Below are 20,000 nucleotides of genomic sequence, written 5' to 3' on the forward strand. Positions count from 1 at the left end.
GTTGGCAACCAGATATAAATCAATATGAAGCGTACCTTTGTGATGGACTCCTCCCTCATTTTTAATTACAGGGTATAACAATACATGTGTTTGTTCTGTGAACACTATTACATTCTTTATTAGGGTGGTTTGATATCAATTCAGGTTGACTTCCTGTCTCAGTAAGTCATATTTTAAATGCTGCCATAAGGTAAACTCACTCTCAATGTTAGCCGGACACAAACACATTTTTCCAGTAAATATATATTCTGGGAAAATGTAGACTTCTGAGGAATTTTGGAGCCAAGATTAATTATGATATGAACAATTACATTGTTTGTTCTAACAGTGTTATGTGTGTGATTATGCCATACTGCCTGTGGTGAATGCAGCAACAGAGATGTGATTGTTCCACAGGGAAACTTTAATATACTGTGAAATAGCTAGGAGTGAGACTCACCGGCCTTTATTACACACACAGTATTCATCTATTGACTCTGGAAAACAGAGATGGTACTGAAGGTAGGTCAAACCCACTCACATTTTCATATTTGTACAGAAGTGAGAGCTGAACTATCCCCAATCACCAAGAGATAATATTCTTACTGTTTCCAAAAGTCATTAGATCTGTTTATGACTCAATCTGCTCAATAGTGTTCTGTGAGATGTTGCACAATGTTTTGTTTATGTCTTTGAGCTTCTTCTTCGTTTCCCTGATAATTGTGCAGCCTGTCTTTGTTGCATGTCCACAGGCAGATGGCATCCATGCAAATCACTCTGGAGCTAAAAATATTTTAATATTGCAGATGCTGTTGTAACACAAAGAGAAAGGTGTGTCTCCTGTCTGCAGGGAATTATCTGTTTTGTTATTGACGGTATTTTTGTATCATGTTAAGTACAAATACACTTATCTTACCAAATGTGAGAGCCTGCGTACATTATAATGAGCAGTGGAGGCTGACAGGGAGTGGCAGGGAGTTTTACCTTTCCAACCACATATGCCTCTCCCAAATGACTGCTCAGTGTGCCAGAACATCCGTTATGACAAGATAGTCCTTATGTCAATATTGCCTGTTAGTGTGCGTGTGTGCAGGATGCATTGACATGAAATTTGATACATACATTCTTGGTCCCCAGAGGATGAATTCTCTTGACTTTGGACGTCTCTGGATTTTTCCTCGAAAGCCACCATGAGGGTCATATTTCCGTTTCTTAAATGGATTATCTCCATATCTACTAGATGAATCGTCACAAAACTGTGAGACATCATTTCTGTCTCAGGATAAACTGAATTTGAACTTAATAATCTTTGACTTTCATCTGGCGTAATTCTCATATATTTGTCTAATGCCAAATGTCTGCAAAACACCAGCCTTAACTTTGAGTTTGCCTTTAAGTGTTAATAGTCAAATATCAGTGAACCTTGCGGTCAACAATACGTTATACCTGCTAATCTAATCTGTTTCAAGAGTTATATAAATGAAATATACTCAAAACTTGTCAAGTGCTCCATTATGATTGCATTATGAACGTTGAAATAACTGAATTGTGACATTTAATGAGTGAAAACATTGGGATCTGTTGACTGCTGCTTATCCTTTTACCACATGAAAAACACAGCTCCTGCACTGAGTCATTATTGAACTGAAACTGAATCAACTGTGACAGCATTTGACAGCTGTAAAAGTGGATTTGCATTACACACACAGTTATTCTTTCAGATAACATTCCTGTAACATTACAAATCCAGACACACGCACACACACAACTTTATGGACAAGCTAAACTCTGTGGAACCGAATATTCCTTACTAAGGAAACCAAAACCAACCAAAACTAAAAAAACAAAACTAGCTGAGACAACTAGCTGCCCCAAATCCACACTATAATAATTATGTTTCTAGAATATATTTGTTTAAGTGTTTGCCTCTGTTCTCTCACAAAGCAATGTAAAAAAGATAGGAAGAGATCCAGCGGAAAAACACATAAATTACTGGTAAAAAAACAACACGGTAAAGCAGATAGCAAATGTAATTTTCTTTTGGTGATTAATTTTTTTTCTTTTTTTTATATAACGGTGATCACAATTCCTTGAACCCCAAGATGACTAATCAAATGTCTTGTTTTGTCAAATCAATGGTCTTAAAGCTAAATATTTTTGAGTTTATTTTCACAAAAGACAAAGAAATCTGTGATCGTAGCATCATATAAATCTACATACCAAACCACAAGCAATACTGACTGAAATGTAAAACATGTCCAGGAATTATTTGCATTTCAACTAATGAATTGAAATTATACTTATTTATACTTTATGTTCCTTATTGGGATTTACACAAAAAACGTTTTTTGCTGATTTGTGACCATATTAAGCAATTTAAATTCTCTTTAATTCAAGTTATCTTATATTACTGCAATAGTTTTGTTCAGATTATTACTGTTATTTTATTCCAAAAATCGAATCCATTCGATAAGATAAAAATAGGTTGTTATAATTTGTTGAAGATAATTTTTCTTTTGTATTACTATTTATGATTTGAGGGTGAAGAACAAGTGGTGAAGTGGTGAGGAACACACTTTGTGATTTCTCATATGTAGTTATATACGGCTAAATTATTATTAAAACACATTATCAAAAATGGACATTTGTGTTTAAATCTTTTGACAAATTAACCAAATGTAGCTAAATTCATTAGCTGAAGTTACTATGTAAGTCAAACTTGACAGAGGAAGAGAAAATATGAGTTTGTTCATACGTAAAGGATTTTACCCAAAGACAAAGACACACATACCAACCATGGGCTGGGTCACACTAAAAGACCACTGCAGGGCAGGTCACACCCTGCTGCAGAGAAATATCACATAATCTCTAGCATCCCTGGATTATATTCTGTTTTTGCAAAGGACTGAAGTGTTTCAGTCGTAAAAAATCTGTATTACTGAATTCAAAGATAAGTCTACACTCATTCCTTCAGAGGAGTCACAGAAACGTTTTTATTATCTGCTGTCACAGACATCAGATTTACAACAAAACAGATAGGCAGAAAAATAAAATTCCTTTTTTTATTGCGAAAAAAACAACTTGAAATTCTAGTTAGCTGCCTCACGAGCTTTCAACAAATACAATACAGATCAGAGGCAATACAAGCAAGATAACCAGGAACCATCGTTCTGTGGAAGGCAGAGAGACTGATAGCGGGAAGATGCCTTGTAGATTTCAGTGGAATTACAGGCCCACTCAAAACAAGTTCATACTTTCATTTCTCTGTAACACAGGGCAGCTGTGGCAGGCAGCTCAAACTTTTGAAAAATGACAGTATGAGGAAGCGGCTGCTTCAGGTGAATTTCTACAACATGTTGGCACTGATCGTGATTGACAACAAGTTTGCATTCATTTGTCTTTCCATGCCTACGCTGTCAAAACTTCTCACTTAGTTAATTTATTTTTCTTGAGTTCTGTAAAACAATCATCTGGGTGCTGAGTTTTAAATATGAAATTATATTTCATCATTATATGCTGTACAGGCCAGCATTCGGACAGCATCACAAACTGTTAAAATGTGCTGTCGTTTCTCTACACTGAAATATAACTCTCAGTGCTTGATGAGAATCAACAGGTTTCACCCGATCTAAGGTCACAAAGGGAGCAAAAGCAGCGACCTGCATCGTTCTCTTTGTTTATTTTGTACGTGGATTAATCTAGTTGTTGGTTATGCGTTTATTTGTTTTAAAGTGGAATGTGTGATATGTCTTCTGGTGATATTTTTCCGAGCTGCACAAACACACAACGGCTCTCTGTTCAATGGTATGTGATGCTTCACTATTTGGTATGTAGATTTATTTGATACTACGATCACAGATTTATTTGTCTTTTGTGAAAATAAACTCAAAAATATTTAGCTTTAAGACGATTGATTTGACAAAACAAGACATTTGATCAGTCATCTTGGGGTTCAAGAAATTGTGATCACCGTTATATAAAAGAAAGAAACCAAATTGATCACAGGAAAAGTTGTAAGTGGTCTTTATTGTGTATGTACAGAATGTTGTGTGTGTGCATGTGTCTGCCTATCACTTTTCTTAAGTGCATGCCACCGCCTTCACCTCAAGCTAAACTTGACATTTTACAAACTGCACTCCTCCCTGAACTCCCAAACAAAAGCATTCCCGCACACACATTACAAATATAATACAATCAATGCTAATACGTTTGCTATTTTAATAATAACATTAACTAGTGGCACTAATTAATATTAATTATAAAGGTAACGGTCATAGGAGGCAGTCTGGAAACCACCTTTTTTATTTTAAAGTGTTCAGCACTCGTCATTATGCTATGAATAGTAAGAGCTATGATCATATGACGAAGAAAAGTTGTTTCCTGATGTTTTAACATCGTGATAATCGTAACATTTATGTTGTTTTTTCACTGTGCAAAAGCATGGCATGGGAATTTTGGAAAGACTGACATGGTTCCCAAACAAATCCCATGACCTTTGTTACGAATATTCATGATTCATTAAGGATGAGTTGTTGTTACTCTGGTGATTTCTTAACTTTCCATCTAGCCCTATCTTCGAAAAATGAGCTATCCTTTTGTGCTTGTACTTGGTTTAATGAAAATATACTTTTCAAACTAATACAAATAAAAAAGCTCAGCTCAATTTTGTATTCGGGGTACATGATACATGACGACATGTCAAAGTAACACTGTTGGAGAAAAAGTTCAGAAATTGATCAATTTAAATTGATTCATTTCCACCCATCAGATGAATGTGTTTGGTAACTCTTCTTCATGCAGTGAAGCATCACATACCATTTAACAGAGAGCCGTTGTGTGTTTGTGCAGCTCGGAAAAATATCTTATCTATCTTTTCACCAGAAGACATATCACACATTCCACTTTAAAACAAATAAACGCATAACCAACAACTGTAAAAGTGGATTTGCATTACAAACACAGATACATTTCCTGTAACATTACAAATCCAGACACATGCACACACACACAAGTTTATGGACAAGCTAAACTCTGTGGAACCGAATATTCATTTCTAAGGCTTAGTAAGGCTTCTAAGCCCTAGCTGAGACAACTAGCTGCCCCAAATCCACACTATAATAATTATGTTTCTAGAATATATTTGTTTAAGTGTTTGCCTCTGTTCTCTCACAAAGCAATGTAAAAAAGATAGGAAGAGATCCAGTGGAAGAACACATAAATTACTGGTAAAAAAAACAACATGGTAAAGCAGATAACAAATGTAATTTTCTTTTTAACTGAATGCCGTGTCAGAGTTAATTGGAGGGTGATTCAGATCATTACATTTCCTATTTATTTAACTGACACTTTAGTCCAAAGCCACCAGCGATAACTGCAATCAAACATGAAGATACTAATTCAGAATAACAAGTATCCTGTACATTAGAATTCAGAAAGCCAAACCATTTCAAATGCTACATGCTGAAAAAATACGAGTTTCTTATTATTTATTTTTTTGGCAAAGGTGCAGTCGAAACAGATGAGTTTAAGTTTGAGACAGAAGATGAGTTAACTTCCTGCTGTCCAGATATTAGCTATCCAGATTTTAGTACTATTCCTGCTTAACGCCTGCAGGTTTAATTTAGTAAATAGGTTCATGTCTACTGATATCTCCTCTTATAAAGATTTGTTTGTTGAATAGACGTCTTTTCTATGAGACGTGTGGGATTGGTTTCTCCATGTCATATTTCGTATTGGTTTGGGACCAGGGTCTCAGACTTTTTCATAACAAGTTGAAATCTAGGTTAATATGAATATACACAATGTAGAAAGTGAGCATGGAGTATGGATATTGGTTTTTGCTTTTGAAAACATGTTTGGTCATTTCTTGACTCAAGAATTAGTTAGTCACACCCTTGTGGGTTGTTAGTTAAGTTGAAATAACTGATCACCATCTAGGACTCTTGGCAGGTCAGGTCAGGGGTCTAAGAGGACCCCAGCTAAGGACTAATATTTGTTTATCTCCTGGTGGACTCTGACCTTGGTTCCAACTTTGAGTTGCTCTTCATTTGAAAGACAAAGATACTGAAACCTTTCTGAATCAGGCGGTTTTTCTAGAGTGTTAATTTAACACTAATTGTTCAGCTCTTGGCACTTTACTATAATACTTATGCTTGCCGAGCTCAATGTTGTAAAACTTTCATCACTTCCAAGTTAAAGATTTAATTAAAAAGTATGCACAAGTCCACTCAACTGTGAACATGCTGGCTCATGCGTGTAACTCACACAATGATATACAGTGTTTTCAACCAGAGTGTGAGTATGGAAGCCTGTTTGCGCCACAGGAAAAAATAAAAATCCTGTAAGTCATCATTATAATGACTTAGTTATCTCATTATATTGACTTATTATCTCATTATATTGACTTATTATCTCATTATATTGACTTATTATCTCATTATGTTGAATGAGATAACTAAGTCAATATAATGAGATATTAAGTCAATATAATGAGATAATAAGTCAATATAATGAGATATTAAGTCAATATAATGAGATAACTAAGTCAATATAATGAGATATTAAGTCAATATAATGAGATAGTAAGTCAATATAATGAGATAGTAAGTCAATATAATGAGATAACTAAGTCAATATAATGAGATAGTATGTCAATATAATGAGATATTAAGTCAATATAATGAGATAACTAAGTCAATATAATGAGATAGTAAGTCAATATAATGAGATATTAAGTCAATATAATGAGATAGTAAGTCAATATAATGAGATAGTAAGTCAATATAATGAGATATTAAGTCAATATAATGAGATAGTAAGTCAATATAATGAGATAACTAAGTCAATATAATGAGATAGCTAAGTCAATATAATGAGATAACTAAGTCAATATAATGAGATAGTAAGTCAATATAATGAGATATTAAGTCAATATAATGAGATATTAAGTCAATATAATGAGATAGCTAAGTCAATATAATGAGATAGTAAGTCAATATAATGAGATAACTAAGTCATTATAATGACTTACAGGATTTTTTTAAAAATTTCCCTGTGGGGCAAACAGGTTTCCATACATCAGCATTAGGAATATAGGATTTAAAAAAAAGTATATTACAATAAGTTTCAAGTAAGTGCCATGTGTGCCAGGATCTGTAAAAAGTGAGTTTCTCAGGTACATATGAATTCTGTCTAAATCTCAAGTCAGACATCAAATAATAATGTTGTGCCTGATTCCAGAGATGTAGCATAGAAGATATTCATACGAAAATTACTTGACTGGAAAATGCTATCCTACCAGAGATAAGGACTTATAAAACAGCACATACTGGTGTGTGACTTGCACAATGTAAATCTGGCACTAGTTCTCCCTATATTATTTTTGACACAGAAATATAGTTACAGTGACTTGTCCGACCTCCAGCCCTCCATCACCCTGCTCTGTGAGACATCACCACGTCTCGTGCTCAACTTCTCATGCATCAGAGCCGGCTAAGCCTAAGCGGATGTATGTTTAGACTTGAAAGGCTTACACCCATACTAATATAGAATCCAACCATGAAACACAAAGCTGTCATATCATCGCTGCCTTGTCTCAATAGCCAGCTCCGCTAAAGCTCCCACTGCCTCACTCCGCTGCACAGGGCTGTAATGACAGATACCTGTGTGTGTGTGTGTGTGTGTGTGTGTGTGTGTGTGTGTGTGTGTGTGTGTGTGTGTGTGTGTGTGGACAAATAATATACATTTTAAACATACTTAACAAGGTGTACTGTACTTCATTGTGTTTACTGTAGCTCACCTACAGTATGGTTTGCACTTAAACCCTTAAAGTACACAGTGTTTTGCCCTTAAGCCTTTCTGTCATTATTTGCATGACATTTGGAGTCAATTGATTGAAAATCTGACAAAATAAAATTACAGTGTAAAGTGTTATGGAAAAATCTCAAGCTTAACAAAAACTTGAATACTTCACAAGGGGCTCACTCAAATTATTTGTAAGTCTGTTAACCTTTTCTCTCCTACATTGTTCACTAATGGCGCGTTTCCACTGCAGCGGGTAGCTCGCTTTAAGCGTGCCGAGCCGTGCGGGGCCCGTTTTTGGTTGCGTTTCCACTTGGCCTAGTTTTGGCCCGGGGCTACTTTTTCACCTTTTTTCTGGCCCGACTAAATCGTGGTTCTAGGGCCAGGAACAACCAGGCTGAGTCGGGCTGAGTATGCTAAACTAGAGAGAGAATCGCCGGCAAGGGGGCTACAACTACAACAAGATGAACATATTTGACCGTGAATTAATTGTAATACACGTTTCAAAATGATGCCGAAGTAACAACATACTGATACCGGTTAGTAAAAACCATGAATTAATGCTTTGACAAGTCTGCAGACAGACGGCAGGCGAAAACCCCTTTTAAAATGCGTGTTTTCTAAATGTAGCTTGGCTAAGCTAACGTTATATATGCTCCGACCGTCCACACTCACAACAACGGCCTATACAGACATAAATAAACCAGCGACTGTATTCGCCATGACACAGGCAGTCTGTGGTTTGTACTTGTTTAACTTTTGTCAAGTTTCTGAACAGATATGAGGAGCTGTGAGCTCTGAGTGCTAAGAGCTAACGGCTGTGTTGTTTTTCTGGGGCTCTCATTGAAGATGACATCACGGCTCCGCCTACACTGCGTTACTATAGTAACTGCCCCAGTTCCTAAACTGTAATGGAAACGCAGCATTAAAGTGAGCCGGGCCTAATAAGGCCTAACCAAACGGAGCGAGGCCGAGCGAGGCCGAGCGAGGCCTGCAGTGGAAACGCGCCATAATTGTGACTTCAAACATTAGTTGTTGGTTCTTTGAATCTCTATCCCCACTCTCAAAGTGTAGCAAGTTGTGTTTAGTTTTTTTTTGTGCTATATGTTTATGTCTGTTTACACATTGAGCTTTGTGTATTTTGTCGAGCTGTGCTGTTGACTGTTGTCATTTTGTCTCGTGTTGGGACGCGCAATGCACCTCAGCTAGATCAGCTCCCCTAAAGCAGAAGCACTTTGTCAAATTTAAAATGTATTATGGCCCCATGTCAAAGATATAACAGGTACAAGTGTTCCCTGGATTTATGTTTGACGCATCCTGTTCAAATGCGTTAATGGACAGCTGCCAGCGGATCAGTCAAAGTATTCACTGTGTCTAGAATTATCTCATATTGCTGTATATAAACAGCAGGTAGTACGTGTAAGTGATCTTGCAGTAGATGACTAATTGACATATTTCCTGGAAGAATATAACACAGACAAATGAAAATGAGATATAACTGTATCAGCTGCAACATTAAAGTGATAGAGCCAATAGGCCAATAATGATCCCATAATGTCTTGTAGGGTAAATTGGACTGAAATAGGCCATTCTGCATGATGAGTAGGCTACCAAACATGTAGGTAATTTAAGGGTTTTGCAATACTGATAGTATGGTGTAAAGTAACTAAGTAGATTTACTAAAGTACTGTATTTAAGTACAATTTTGAGGTTATTGTACTTTACTTTAGTATTTCAATGTTGTGTTGGTACATCTAGTCCACTGCAATTCAGAGGGAAATTGTGTACTTTTAGTCCACTGCATTTATTTAGTGTAGTAGTATTCAGACTTGGAATAATTATGTGAAATATAATCAACACTTAAATAAGACTTTATTTACACCTGGAGTAAATTCACAATCTACCCTGCAGCATACAAAGTCATTTAAACTAGCTGCACCATTGCCAGCTTTGATAACACATTAATGCATCAGTAATTATAATCAAAACATGTAATATATATTATTCTGAAATTGACCAATCTGCATAATGAGTACTTACGTAATTTGATGTTAATACTTGTTTTTGTTTTCTTACTTGAGTAACATTTTGACTGCAGGACTTTTACTTGTAACAGAGTATTCCTCTCCCACCTCTGACACTTTTAAATGAAGGACTTTAATGTGACAGAGTACTTCTACACTTCAGTAAAGGATTTTATTAGCCCTAGAGAGTCTATACTTGCACCTCTGTTGTCTCCAAACTTGAAAAGCACATTGCAACACACACAGACAAACACACACCCACTCACACACACACACACACGCACACACACGAACTGGACCACCCCGCCCCGGTCCCGCCCAGCGGCCCGACCCCATGGAGAACACACACCGGATCATGTGACAGCAGCAGTTTCTGAACGACACAACCCGAGACGCGCACACAGAAAGAAGGAGGGAGTTTCATAACTTTCGGGAAGTTTTGTGGAGCCATCGATCAGTGGACTCGTCTTGTTTTTCTGATGTCAGTGACAGCGGAGGGCTGATCGTCACTGCGTCACTTTTTCACCGGAGTCTACTAATTGAGAGACATTTTCTCAGCAAGGCAGACTGTGAGATAGTTTCTTCTCTGATCCTGGATAAGACTTGTAATACTCAACCTGAGAAGTAAGTTTGACAGCCTGATCTTCCTCTAATGTTACTCATTTCCCGGCAAACTGATGTAATTTTACCATCGGATGTTCTGTTGTAAAGCATGTGCTGTGTGGTCTTATTAAAGGTTATATGTGTTGTATTAAAGCTGACTTTACTATGGGAAAGAAGTCCATAAAGTTAGTTGTTTTTTTATGAGACCAAGCTGTTAATGTCTAGGTGATTAGCCTAATTAGTTAATTAAAAAAATATATAGTTGGTTTAATCATAAATGCTCGATTTCGTTTTTTTTGTTGCTCTTATTCATTGTGTAAAAATAAGAGAAAATGAGCGTTGTAGCAAAATGTGTGTTGGCCCGGCTGCTGATGATCTCAACAGTGGCTGATAACTCATGTAACTCGACAGTTGAGAGACTATGCTATTTATAGCCTATAGAGGCTTTTTTAGAACATAGTGTGGTTTAATTAATTAAAATAGAAAAAGTGGTCAAATGTAGGCATGTGAGGGAGACTCATAGTGGTGTGTCTGTGTGAAGTTGGTTACTCACAATGTGTGATTTTGATCTAGTTTCAAATGTTCTAGATTTAGAGATTTAGTATAGATGTTAAAAACAATGTGAACAGTTAGAGCTCAGTTGGCATCTGCTTTTTCCATAAGGATCTTCCCTTTTCTGGTTAAGCAAATACCACCAAAGAATAATGAAGATTCCTTTCTGAGAGCCCAACGGACACCTTCAATTGTGTTATTTGTCATAAGATGTAAAGAAGCTCAATTAAAAATATAGGCTACAAAACACAAAAGTGCAGCAACATGTGACTTTTGAGAAGCTGTACTCAGTGATTATTTAAAAATGTTGCTAGATTACTTATCTGAAATGTCCAAATTGTTGCTAATTTTCTGTCATTGTACTAACTAATTGATCTATTTATTGATTCAGTTGTAGTTCTGATTGACAGGCCATCAGTAAAGTCTGAGTCTGATGCTCAAGCAGTGTTAGAGATAACTGGTGTGTAGTGTCAGAGCAGACAGAGAGGAGCATGTGTGACAGGTGTGTGTGTGTGTGTGTGTGTGTGTGTGTGTGTGTGTGTGTGTGTGTGTGTGTGTGTGTGTGGTGTGTGTGTGTGTGTGTGTGTGTGTGTGTGTGTGTGTGTGTGTGTGTGTTTAAACAGTGAAGTCACACCTGAGGTTTTTTGTTTCACCTCTGGTTTCACTGCAACTATTTGTAATACACATCTCTCTCTCTCTCTCTCTGCCTCTCTGCCTCTGTGTTTCTCCTCTCTGTCTCTCCCTGTTTCCTGTGCTTTGTTTCAAGGCTGAGGCTTGCGTCACACATTCCACTTGGCATATGAAGCCCTTATCCTGTTTAGAGCCCGGAGTGAGAGAGAGAGGGAGAAAGAAGGGAGGAGAGAGGGATGTGGGGGGTGGACGGGTGGAATGAGGGCGACCTCTCTCTCTCTGCCTCTTTGTCTTACTTTACACTCTTCAATTGCTCTAGAAAAGTTTGAAGTGAAGAGCAGTTCTCTTTTTATTCATTTATAAGGCTTTTTATTTGTTCCTAATTAGAGTCATACTCCTCCCACACTTACACCTTTTCTTCCTGAGTCAACATACTGATGTTATCTGATGGAACAAAATGTGCAAGAGTGTACACACACACACACACACACACACACACACACACACACACACTGCTCAAAGGGCATGTCCTAGGGAACATTTGGGCTAAACATTAATCTCCTGGATGCTGCTGAGTTGAAGTTAGAGAATAAAGGACACCATGGTCAACAGACAACCATAAACGCAAAAAGCTGTAACTCCTTACACAACTTCACATGCGTTCCAGCACGTGCACGCACATTCACAGTAATGTCATAGCACAGACACAAACACGTGCAGTGTGTCTGTTACCGCTTTTAAACCACTGGATTGAGCCACTGTGACTGTGTGGCTGTTTCCCCCTCCTCGTGTTTGAGGTTCATTGAAGTTTTGTCATATTTTGTTCGAAACCCACTTAGTTTTCTTCCCCGTTTCTGTCTGCCTTGTTCTTTCCACTTCCATTTTGACATAGTTTGGTCAGAGTTACTGTTTTCTTTGCCCTTTCTCTCCTGCTATTCCCCCCCTCTCTCCTCTCATTCTTCGGGTAGGGAGGCGCAATGTGGGGGGGGGTGTCAGACAGGAAACCGCAGGCCCCCTGCAGCAGCACCCCCCATTTGGCTTCACTATCCTCCTCCTCCTTCTCTTCTTTACACCCCCTGACCCATCTCGCAGTGTGGAAATAATAACAGTCAGACTAAACTCAGAGGGCTTCCGCTTCTCCCTCTCTTTCTCTCTGGCAGCACCTCTCGTTCTCTTTGTCCTCAGTTGTCTGGAAAGCCTCAAAACGTTGCTCTCTTTGACAAGTACGGCATGAGGTGTGTGTGTGTGTGTGTGTGTGTGTGTGTGTGTGTGTGTGTGTCTTCATCCGTGTTTGAGCCTTATGTCAACTCTGTGTCTTTAAATGTGTGCTTGCTTGTGTGTGGATGTGTGTGTGATGATGGATCCTGTTTCCTCTCCCCTGCTGACGGCCCCCTCTGGCTTCCCCCGAGGTCTGCAGGCCCGCAGCCCCACAGTCTGCTGGGGAGGAGCGCAGAAGGGCCTGTGTATGTGTGTTAACGTGTGTTTGTGTGTGCATGTTTGGGGAGGGTAAGAGGATGAGAGTCATGGGCTAGGCAGCTCACATGAGGAAATAGGAAGCCAAAAATAAGAGGATAAGGGGCTTTAGCAGGGGCCCTTAAAGTGAGAGTAGCCAAAGTCAGAGTATGTGAGGCATCATCAGGGGAGTCAGGAGTAGGAAGTGAGGTAAGGGGGTAAAATTAGGACGCAGGGAGGTACACTAGGGGGGTCAGGGCTTGAATGAAAAGTACATTTGAGTGAAGGCAACAGAAGGAGCGTGGAGCTATACAAAACTACAATGGAGGTGAGCTCAGAAAAGGGAAAAGTTAAACACTGGAATATTAGCTTGTCACCTAAATGAGTCATGTAATTAGGGATCATTTGGAAATGTCATTACCTGAGGGGTTAAAATAAGTAACAAAGTGCCAGTCAAGCTACAGTATGTACATGAAGTTCTACACTGGAAGTGATGTTGTGTATTAACGCCTGGATGCTGTTACAGATGTACAATTTTTGATCAGGTAAATAACCAAGGGGCTTATGCGAGGGAGACTCACAAGGACAAGGTGGTAAAAAAAGTCATGAAAAAGAGTGAGAAACTTAAGTGTGTGTGTGTGTGTGTGTGTGTGTGTGTGTGTGTGTGTGTGTGTGTGTGTGTGTGTGTGTGTGTGTGTGTGTGTGTGTGTGTGTGTGTGTGTGTGTGTGTGTGTGTGTGTGTGTGTGTGTGTGTGTGTGTGTGTGTGTGTGTGTGTGGTGTGTGTGTGTGTGTCTTGCGGTGTGTTCTTGGACAAAGCTGTTGTCTGGAGGTTTCTGGTCTCTCTGGTGATCTCATCATCTCCAGCCTGTTGCCATTAGAGTGTGTGTGTGTGTGTGTGTGTGTGTGTGTGTGTGTGTGTGTGTGTGTGTGTGTGTGTGTGTGTGTGTGTGTGTGTGTGTGTGTGTGTGTAGCCACATGTGTGTCTGTGTGAGCACATGTGCGTGTCTGTAACAATTTAGTCCTTTAGTGATTTAGTGTGTGTATTCTGTTGAGCTAGCAGAAACTGTGTGTGTGTGTGTGTGTGTGTGTGTGTGTGTGTGTGTGTGTGTGTGTGTGTGTGTGTGTGTGTGTGTGTGTGTGTGTGTGTGTGTGTGTGTGTGTGTGTGTGTGTGTGTGTGTGTGTGTGTGTGTGTGTGTGTGTGTGTGTGTGTGTGTGGTGTGTGTGTGTGTGTGTGTGTGTGTGTGTGTGTGTGTGTGTGTGTGTGTGTGTGTGTGTGTGTGTGTGTGTGTGTGTGTGTGTGTGTGTGGTTGAGTCAGTAGCCAGGGACTCCAAGCCACAATATTTTCCCCTTCAGTCATGTTGTTTTATATCATTCTTTGAGAGGGAGAGAAGAACAGAGTGGGGTACTGTGTTGTCCAGATAAATTCAGTAGTAAAGTGATGGATGAGGAACGAGTGAAGAAGATCTGAAGGGTGAGTCCAAGGGTGGAGAAAGGGAGCGAGAGAGGGTTGTAGGAAGTGTTTGCTGAGTGGGTTGGGGTTGAGTACACAGAAGCTCTACTGACCTAGAAGGACAATATTTGCAGACCGCACTTGACATGCACAAATACACACCCACATGTAAAAAGCGCACAGGGAGAAATACTCAACAACTCAAGGTTATTTACCAAAAAGGTGCAGCACACGCTGGCTCCTTCCTGTCACAGTTTGTGTGTGTCCTGTGATTTAACATCATAGGGGAGCTACAATACAGTGCCTGGAGCAACATCTGTCTTATTTCTTTCTGTCAGAAAGACACATCTGTCAGATCCATTTCTACAGAACTCAATCTGTCAGAGGATCATTGCAACGGTTATTTCTATTATCAAACAATCTGGAGATTATTTTCTTCATTAATATAACAGTTTTCTGTAAAGTCTTCAGATATCCTGTTTTGTCCATCATACAAAACAATAAAAAAGCAGCAAATCATCCGAGTTGAGAACCTTTAACAAGGTGTCTTGCTTGAAAAATGACAAACATATTATCCTAATAGTTGCTGCTGGTTACATTTTCTGTCAAACCACTGATCGATTAATCGTCAAAAGGATAACTGGATCACTGATTCATACACAGATCAACAAGCTCCAGCTGCAGATATGTCTCTGGGGGCCTGATGGTTTATGGAAGTGTACTGAGAGACATGCTGCATCGCCAAATTATTAATTTCCTGTGATTGTCTAAACTTTCTGTGTCTCGTTGTTTTTATTCCGTTATGACATATCTCTGAGGGAAAGTTTGCCCTGTATTATTTTCTCTGTTCACATTCCTGTATGGCCAACCATCTCAGTTACACCTCCATGCAGATTAAAACTTAACAACGTGTTATATCTGCTGCTGCCGCTACCATGAGAGCCAAATCTCTGTCACTGTCACAAAACTTGTTCAGAATAATGACAAGCAGATTTAGTGTCTTTGATTGTATTCATATGTTCATGTGAGTAGGCCTGTGAGAGGGAATACTGCATGACAGGTGAACTCTGAGAGGAATGGTATGTTCCTGGTGTGGCCCAGTGTCGCTGCAGGGGTTTGCTAAAGAACTATGTTCTGAGCTGAGATACTTATTATATTTCTTTGAGTACAAGAACTTATATGTGCATGTGTGCCTATTACATGTAAATGTCAATCTCCCTCCTGAGCCCAGCCCTGCAGCAACATGGTCCTTTTCATTTATTGTATTTAAGAGTTGAGGCCCATGAGTTTGTTAGGATTGAGTCAAGGGAAAATGTCTAAAGTAAAGCAAATTATTAATGAATTTCAATTCAATGCTACTAGTATACAAACTGTAGTATCATATAATGTCCTTTGTTTTCTGTCATGTTTGTATTAATGTTTGGAACTAATTGAAGCAGGTCACCATTGTAAAAGAGGTCTATGATCTCAATGGGTTTTATCTGTATAAATAAAGGTTTTGAATTGAATTGAATTGAATTAAATGTAACTTTTAGGCCATCCAAAAGTTACAAATGCCAAAAACGAATATGGCTAGAGAGCCAAACTCAAGGCTTACAAAACGAATTCCACAAACCAATGGGTGACGTTACTGTCAATTATTTCAAAATGACATCTGTGACTGTGGGATCCTACCAAAATGTCCTATTATTCGACTATTTTCTGACATTTTGTATAAAAAAACATTGCGACAGATACATAAATAATAATGATTAGTAGCTATACATGTTGACTGGAAAATAATAAAGTCTGGGCCTGTTTTCTGGTGCTTTCCATTAATGACATTGAGAGTCCATGTTCTTCTAAATATATGAGTCAAACTGTGTCTCTTACAGTACTCTTTTTAGTACGGGTTGCTGGGGAAATATTTAGATATGAACATATAATAAGTGTGGGGACTTCCTTTAGGGCCATGTTTCAAACGCAAACCAAAAACTATCTTTAAACAAGACAAATGTCTTGGTCTGAACTAAAACAACATGTAACCTGTACTTACTGTACGCCACTTACTCGTTTGTACTCTTCCTGTTTTCTGATCTATCGGTTTGTGCTTCATGCCACCTCAGTGTGTGATTCTCCACCGCACAAGAACAGATTGACCTCTCTGTGAACTACAATACAATACAAACCCAGATTAGAACACACACACACACACACACACACACACACACACACACACACACACACACACACACACACACACAGGCCCCACCTGACTGCCGTCTCTTTGTTTCGATGGAGCCGGGCAAAGGGCGAGGCTTCAGTCATCATGTTCACACCCTTCTTGAAACAGCAAGCAAGCATCCTGCTCTACTATTGGGCCGTTTCTCAATGTCGAGTAAAGCTGCTGCAGAGCCACTATTTCAAGTATACTACGTCATTGAGTGGTGCCGAAGGACTGTTTAAATGCCCAGCATTCGGCGCCACTCGATGACGTAGTACACTTGAAATAGTGGCTCTGCAGCAGCTTTACTCAACATTGAGAAACGGCCTTGGTCTGCTCCCCATCTTGAGTGTGTGTGTGTCCAGCTGTGCGTGTGCTTGCATGTCTGTGTGTGCTAAGTTGTAATGGCCTGTGTTTCTGTCCATTTGTTAATAATTAAAGGCTAACTTGTCTCTAGACTGTGGACTTTAATCAGGTCACACGCACACATACTCCCTCAGGGTAAATTCTTTGACAGTTCATGTTGCCTCAATGCACTGCTGAACACACACATGCAATCACACTCACACTCGTAAACACACTCATTTAGGAACAAACCAAAGTCATTGCAGCTGCACCCGACCATTCAAAGCCGAGGTAACTGAAGCCACCTTTGAAACCTCACACGCTTTTGATCAAATCACTTGACAGGCCTTTAAAGGTTGTGTGTGTGTGTGTGTGTGTGTGTGTGTGTGTGTGTGTGTGTGTGTGTGTGTGTGTGTGTGTGTGTGTGTGTGTGTGTGTGTGTGTGTGTGTGTGGTGTGTGTGTGTGTGTGTGTGTGTGTGTGTGTGTGTGTGTGTGTGTGTGTGTGTGTGTGTGTGTGTGTGTGTGTGTGTGTGTGTGTGTGTGTGTGTGTGTGTGTGTGTGTTTGAAATATATGAAGTCTTTTTAATGTCTAGTCTTTTACACTGGGCCGTTTTTAGCCTCATCACACCTGTGTCTCGTAGTTACATGGTCTGTCGTAAAGTTGTCTGTAATTGTTTGACTGTCAGACGAACGACTGAGCAAGAAGAGCTTCTGATTTACATGCTGAAAGTAGAGAGGAGGAGAACATGCGTAAAATTGGTCTGAAAAAAAGAGGTTTGGCTATTGACTGATGTGATTTACTGGAAGTGAGGCCGACAGCGCTCACACACACATTTCAGACACCTACACTTAACTACAGACCCTTGTCTAGCCTTTCCCTGTACTTTAGGTGATTTACTTTTCATCACTTCTCAAAGGCTCTTTAGTATTTTACGTTTAATGCCACTTGTCACTATACTTCCATAAGGAAATCTTGTACTTTTTACCTCACTTCATTTATTTGATAGCTATATTACCTTTTCATATTATTATATGCCATTTATAAAATCTAATAAGATTATACAAAACAATAATAACTATTGGCTGTTATTTCAAAGGTTTTAACTCCAAAAAGTTAAAAAGGTTTGAGGGGGCCCGGCTTGAAATCACAATACTATCGGCCATAAGGGCCGATGTTTCTGAAAAATACGTTTTTACTTATTTACTTTTATACTTAATGTGATAATACTCCGTACTTTATCTTTTTTTTGTGTTTGTAATGCTGTATTTCTAAAATAAATATATAGTGTTATTTGGCTTAAGTAAGGTGTCTGAGTACTGCTTCCACTGTTGGCTTATGTTTGTCTTCAATGCTAAACCATACGGGACATCAAAGTAAACCAATATGATCAATAAGAGCATAAATTAGTTCTTATGTAATGAAATGTGTGTACTGATGGCTGTATGTGTGTGTGTTTTATCTTGTAGGAGCCTGGCCTGTGCAGCCATGCTGATGTATGATTACCCTCTGAAGGCAGACATGGAGACGGTAAGTCATATGTGTGTGTTTTTGTGAATGTTGTTTCGGGTGCGTGTGTGTTTTTGTGTGCTCACATCATGCCCAAGCATGTTTTTGATGCTATACAGAAACTCTGACCTACACACACTCTCCTGTTACGTGTCTAGACATACTGGTTCTCACATTCCAGCTCTTCCTGGACAAACAGGCTGCTGTACAGTGGACATTTGCATACAATGGCTACAAATATTGCCAGGCAGCAGGCTAATACACACACACACACACACACACACACACACACACACACACACACACACACACACACACACACACACACACACACACACACACACACACACACACACACACACACCCACTGAGGCATAACAGTTATCCGCTCCCCAACAGAGCTGGGTTTAAAGTTTTTGGCTGGCTGTAGTTGTTTGTGTGGCAGACACATGTTTTCCCTGTTATTCAACGCAGAGCGGAAGTTTTTAACTGCTCTTTTGTCTGCTTCCTTCTGCTTCCTCTCTCTCACAGTCATTCTACTCTTCGTTAGTGAAAAACCCGGAGCAATACGGAGTGATCTTCTCCCACCCGACCCACCTCTTCCACGCTTCACACATGCACGCCTTCACCCAGTCCCACTCCCCCAGCAACCCCACACACACCCAGCTGGAGCCCGTGGATCTGTCCGTCAGCAAGCGTTCCTCCTCCACCTCCTCTTCCTCCTCCCCTCCCTGTTCCTCCGCCTCCTCCCCGGCCTCCTCACGCAGCTCCCCGCCCTCCCCCTACAGCTCGGGGAGCCGCGCCTCCCCCCGCTGCTCCACGCCGCACTCGCAGATGCGCTCCTCACCCTCCCACGTTCTCCAGCAGCACACTCCCTCCCTTCCTTACCCCACCATGGTGGGTCCTCTGATCAGCTCAGGATCCGGAGTCATCCAGGGGTCAGGGGTCATGGTGTCCCCGGTCATGGTGCCTCTGTCCGTCCTCTACCCCTCATCTCTCCACCTGCATCAGTCCATTATGGTGAGCCAACCTGTCGCCAATGACGACGTCCATCATCGAAGCAGGGAGCACAAGCCAGGTGAACTCTCGTTTATTTTATTTTATTTAAGATGTCAATTCAGTTGATTTGAGCTTGAGTAACATTACATACTATACATGTTGCCAAAATGTTCTCACAAATGCAAATAGGTTTAGTTTCAGTTTCATTAAAAAAAATTGAGTAAAAGTAAAATCGACACGACAGAATGGAGATATGTGAAATGTGACATCATGAAAACACGGTCTGAAGCTTCAGAATAGGGCCCAGATAGTTTCTCAACTTTAGGTATTCAAACCCGTCATTATCTAAAAAAGTGCACATATTTTACAGTAACATTAGCAACCTAGAAAACATGTAAGACTAACTAACGTCCTATAACCCTTACTAATATATAATCCTGCTTCAGTCCGAA

General features: G+C 39.6%; 1 protein-coding gene across 1 annotated transcript in view; it reads left to right on the forward strand.

Annotated features, from left to right (window-relative positions):
• The first annotated feature begins 10,153 nt into the window (after nucleotides 1-10,153).
• Nucleotides 10,154-20,000, forward strand: part of klf3 (Kruppel-like factor 3 (basic)) — a 15,555-nt gene continuing 5,708 nt past the window's right edge. The window contains exons 1-3 of the mRNA XM_034211759.1: nucleotides 10,154-10,427; nucleotides 18,510-18,570; nucleotides 19,081-19,627. Of these exons, the coding sequence (XP_034067650.1) occupies nucleotides 18,529-18,570; nucleotides 19,081-19,627 (589 nt within the window). The 5' untranslated portion in view covers nucleotides 10,154-10,427; nucleotides 18,510-18,528. The remainder of the gene's footprint in view (nucleotides 10,428-18,509; nucleotides 18,571-19,080; nucleotides 19,628-20,000) is intronic.

Source organism: Gymnodraco acuticeps, unplaced genomic scaffold, assembly GCF_902827175.1.
Source record: "Gymnodraco acuticeps unplaced genomic scaffold, fGymAcu1.1, whole genome shotgun sequence".
Classification (NCBI taxonomy): domain Eukaryota; kingdom Metazoa; phylum Chordata; class Actinopteri; order Perciformes; family Bathydraconidae; genus Gymnodraco; species Gymnodraco acuticeps.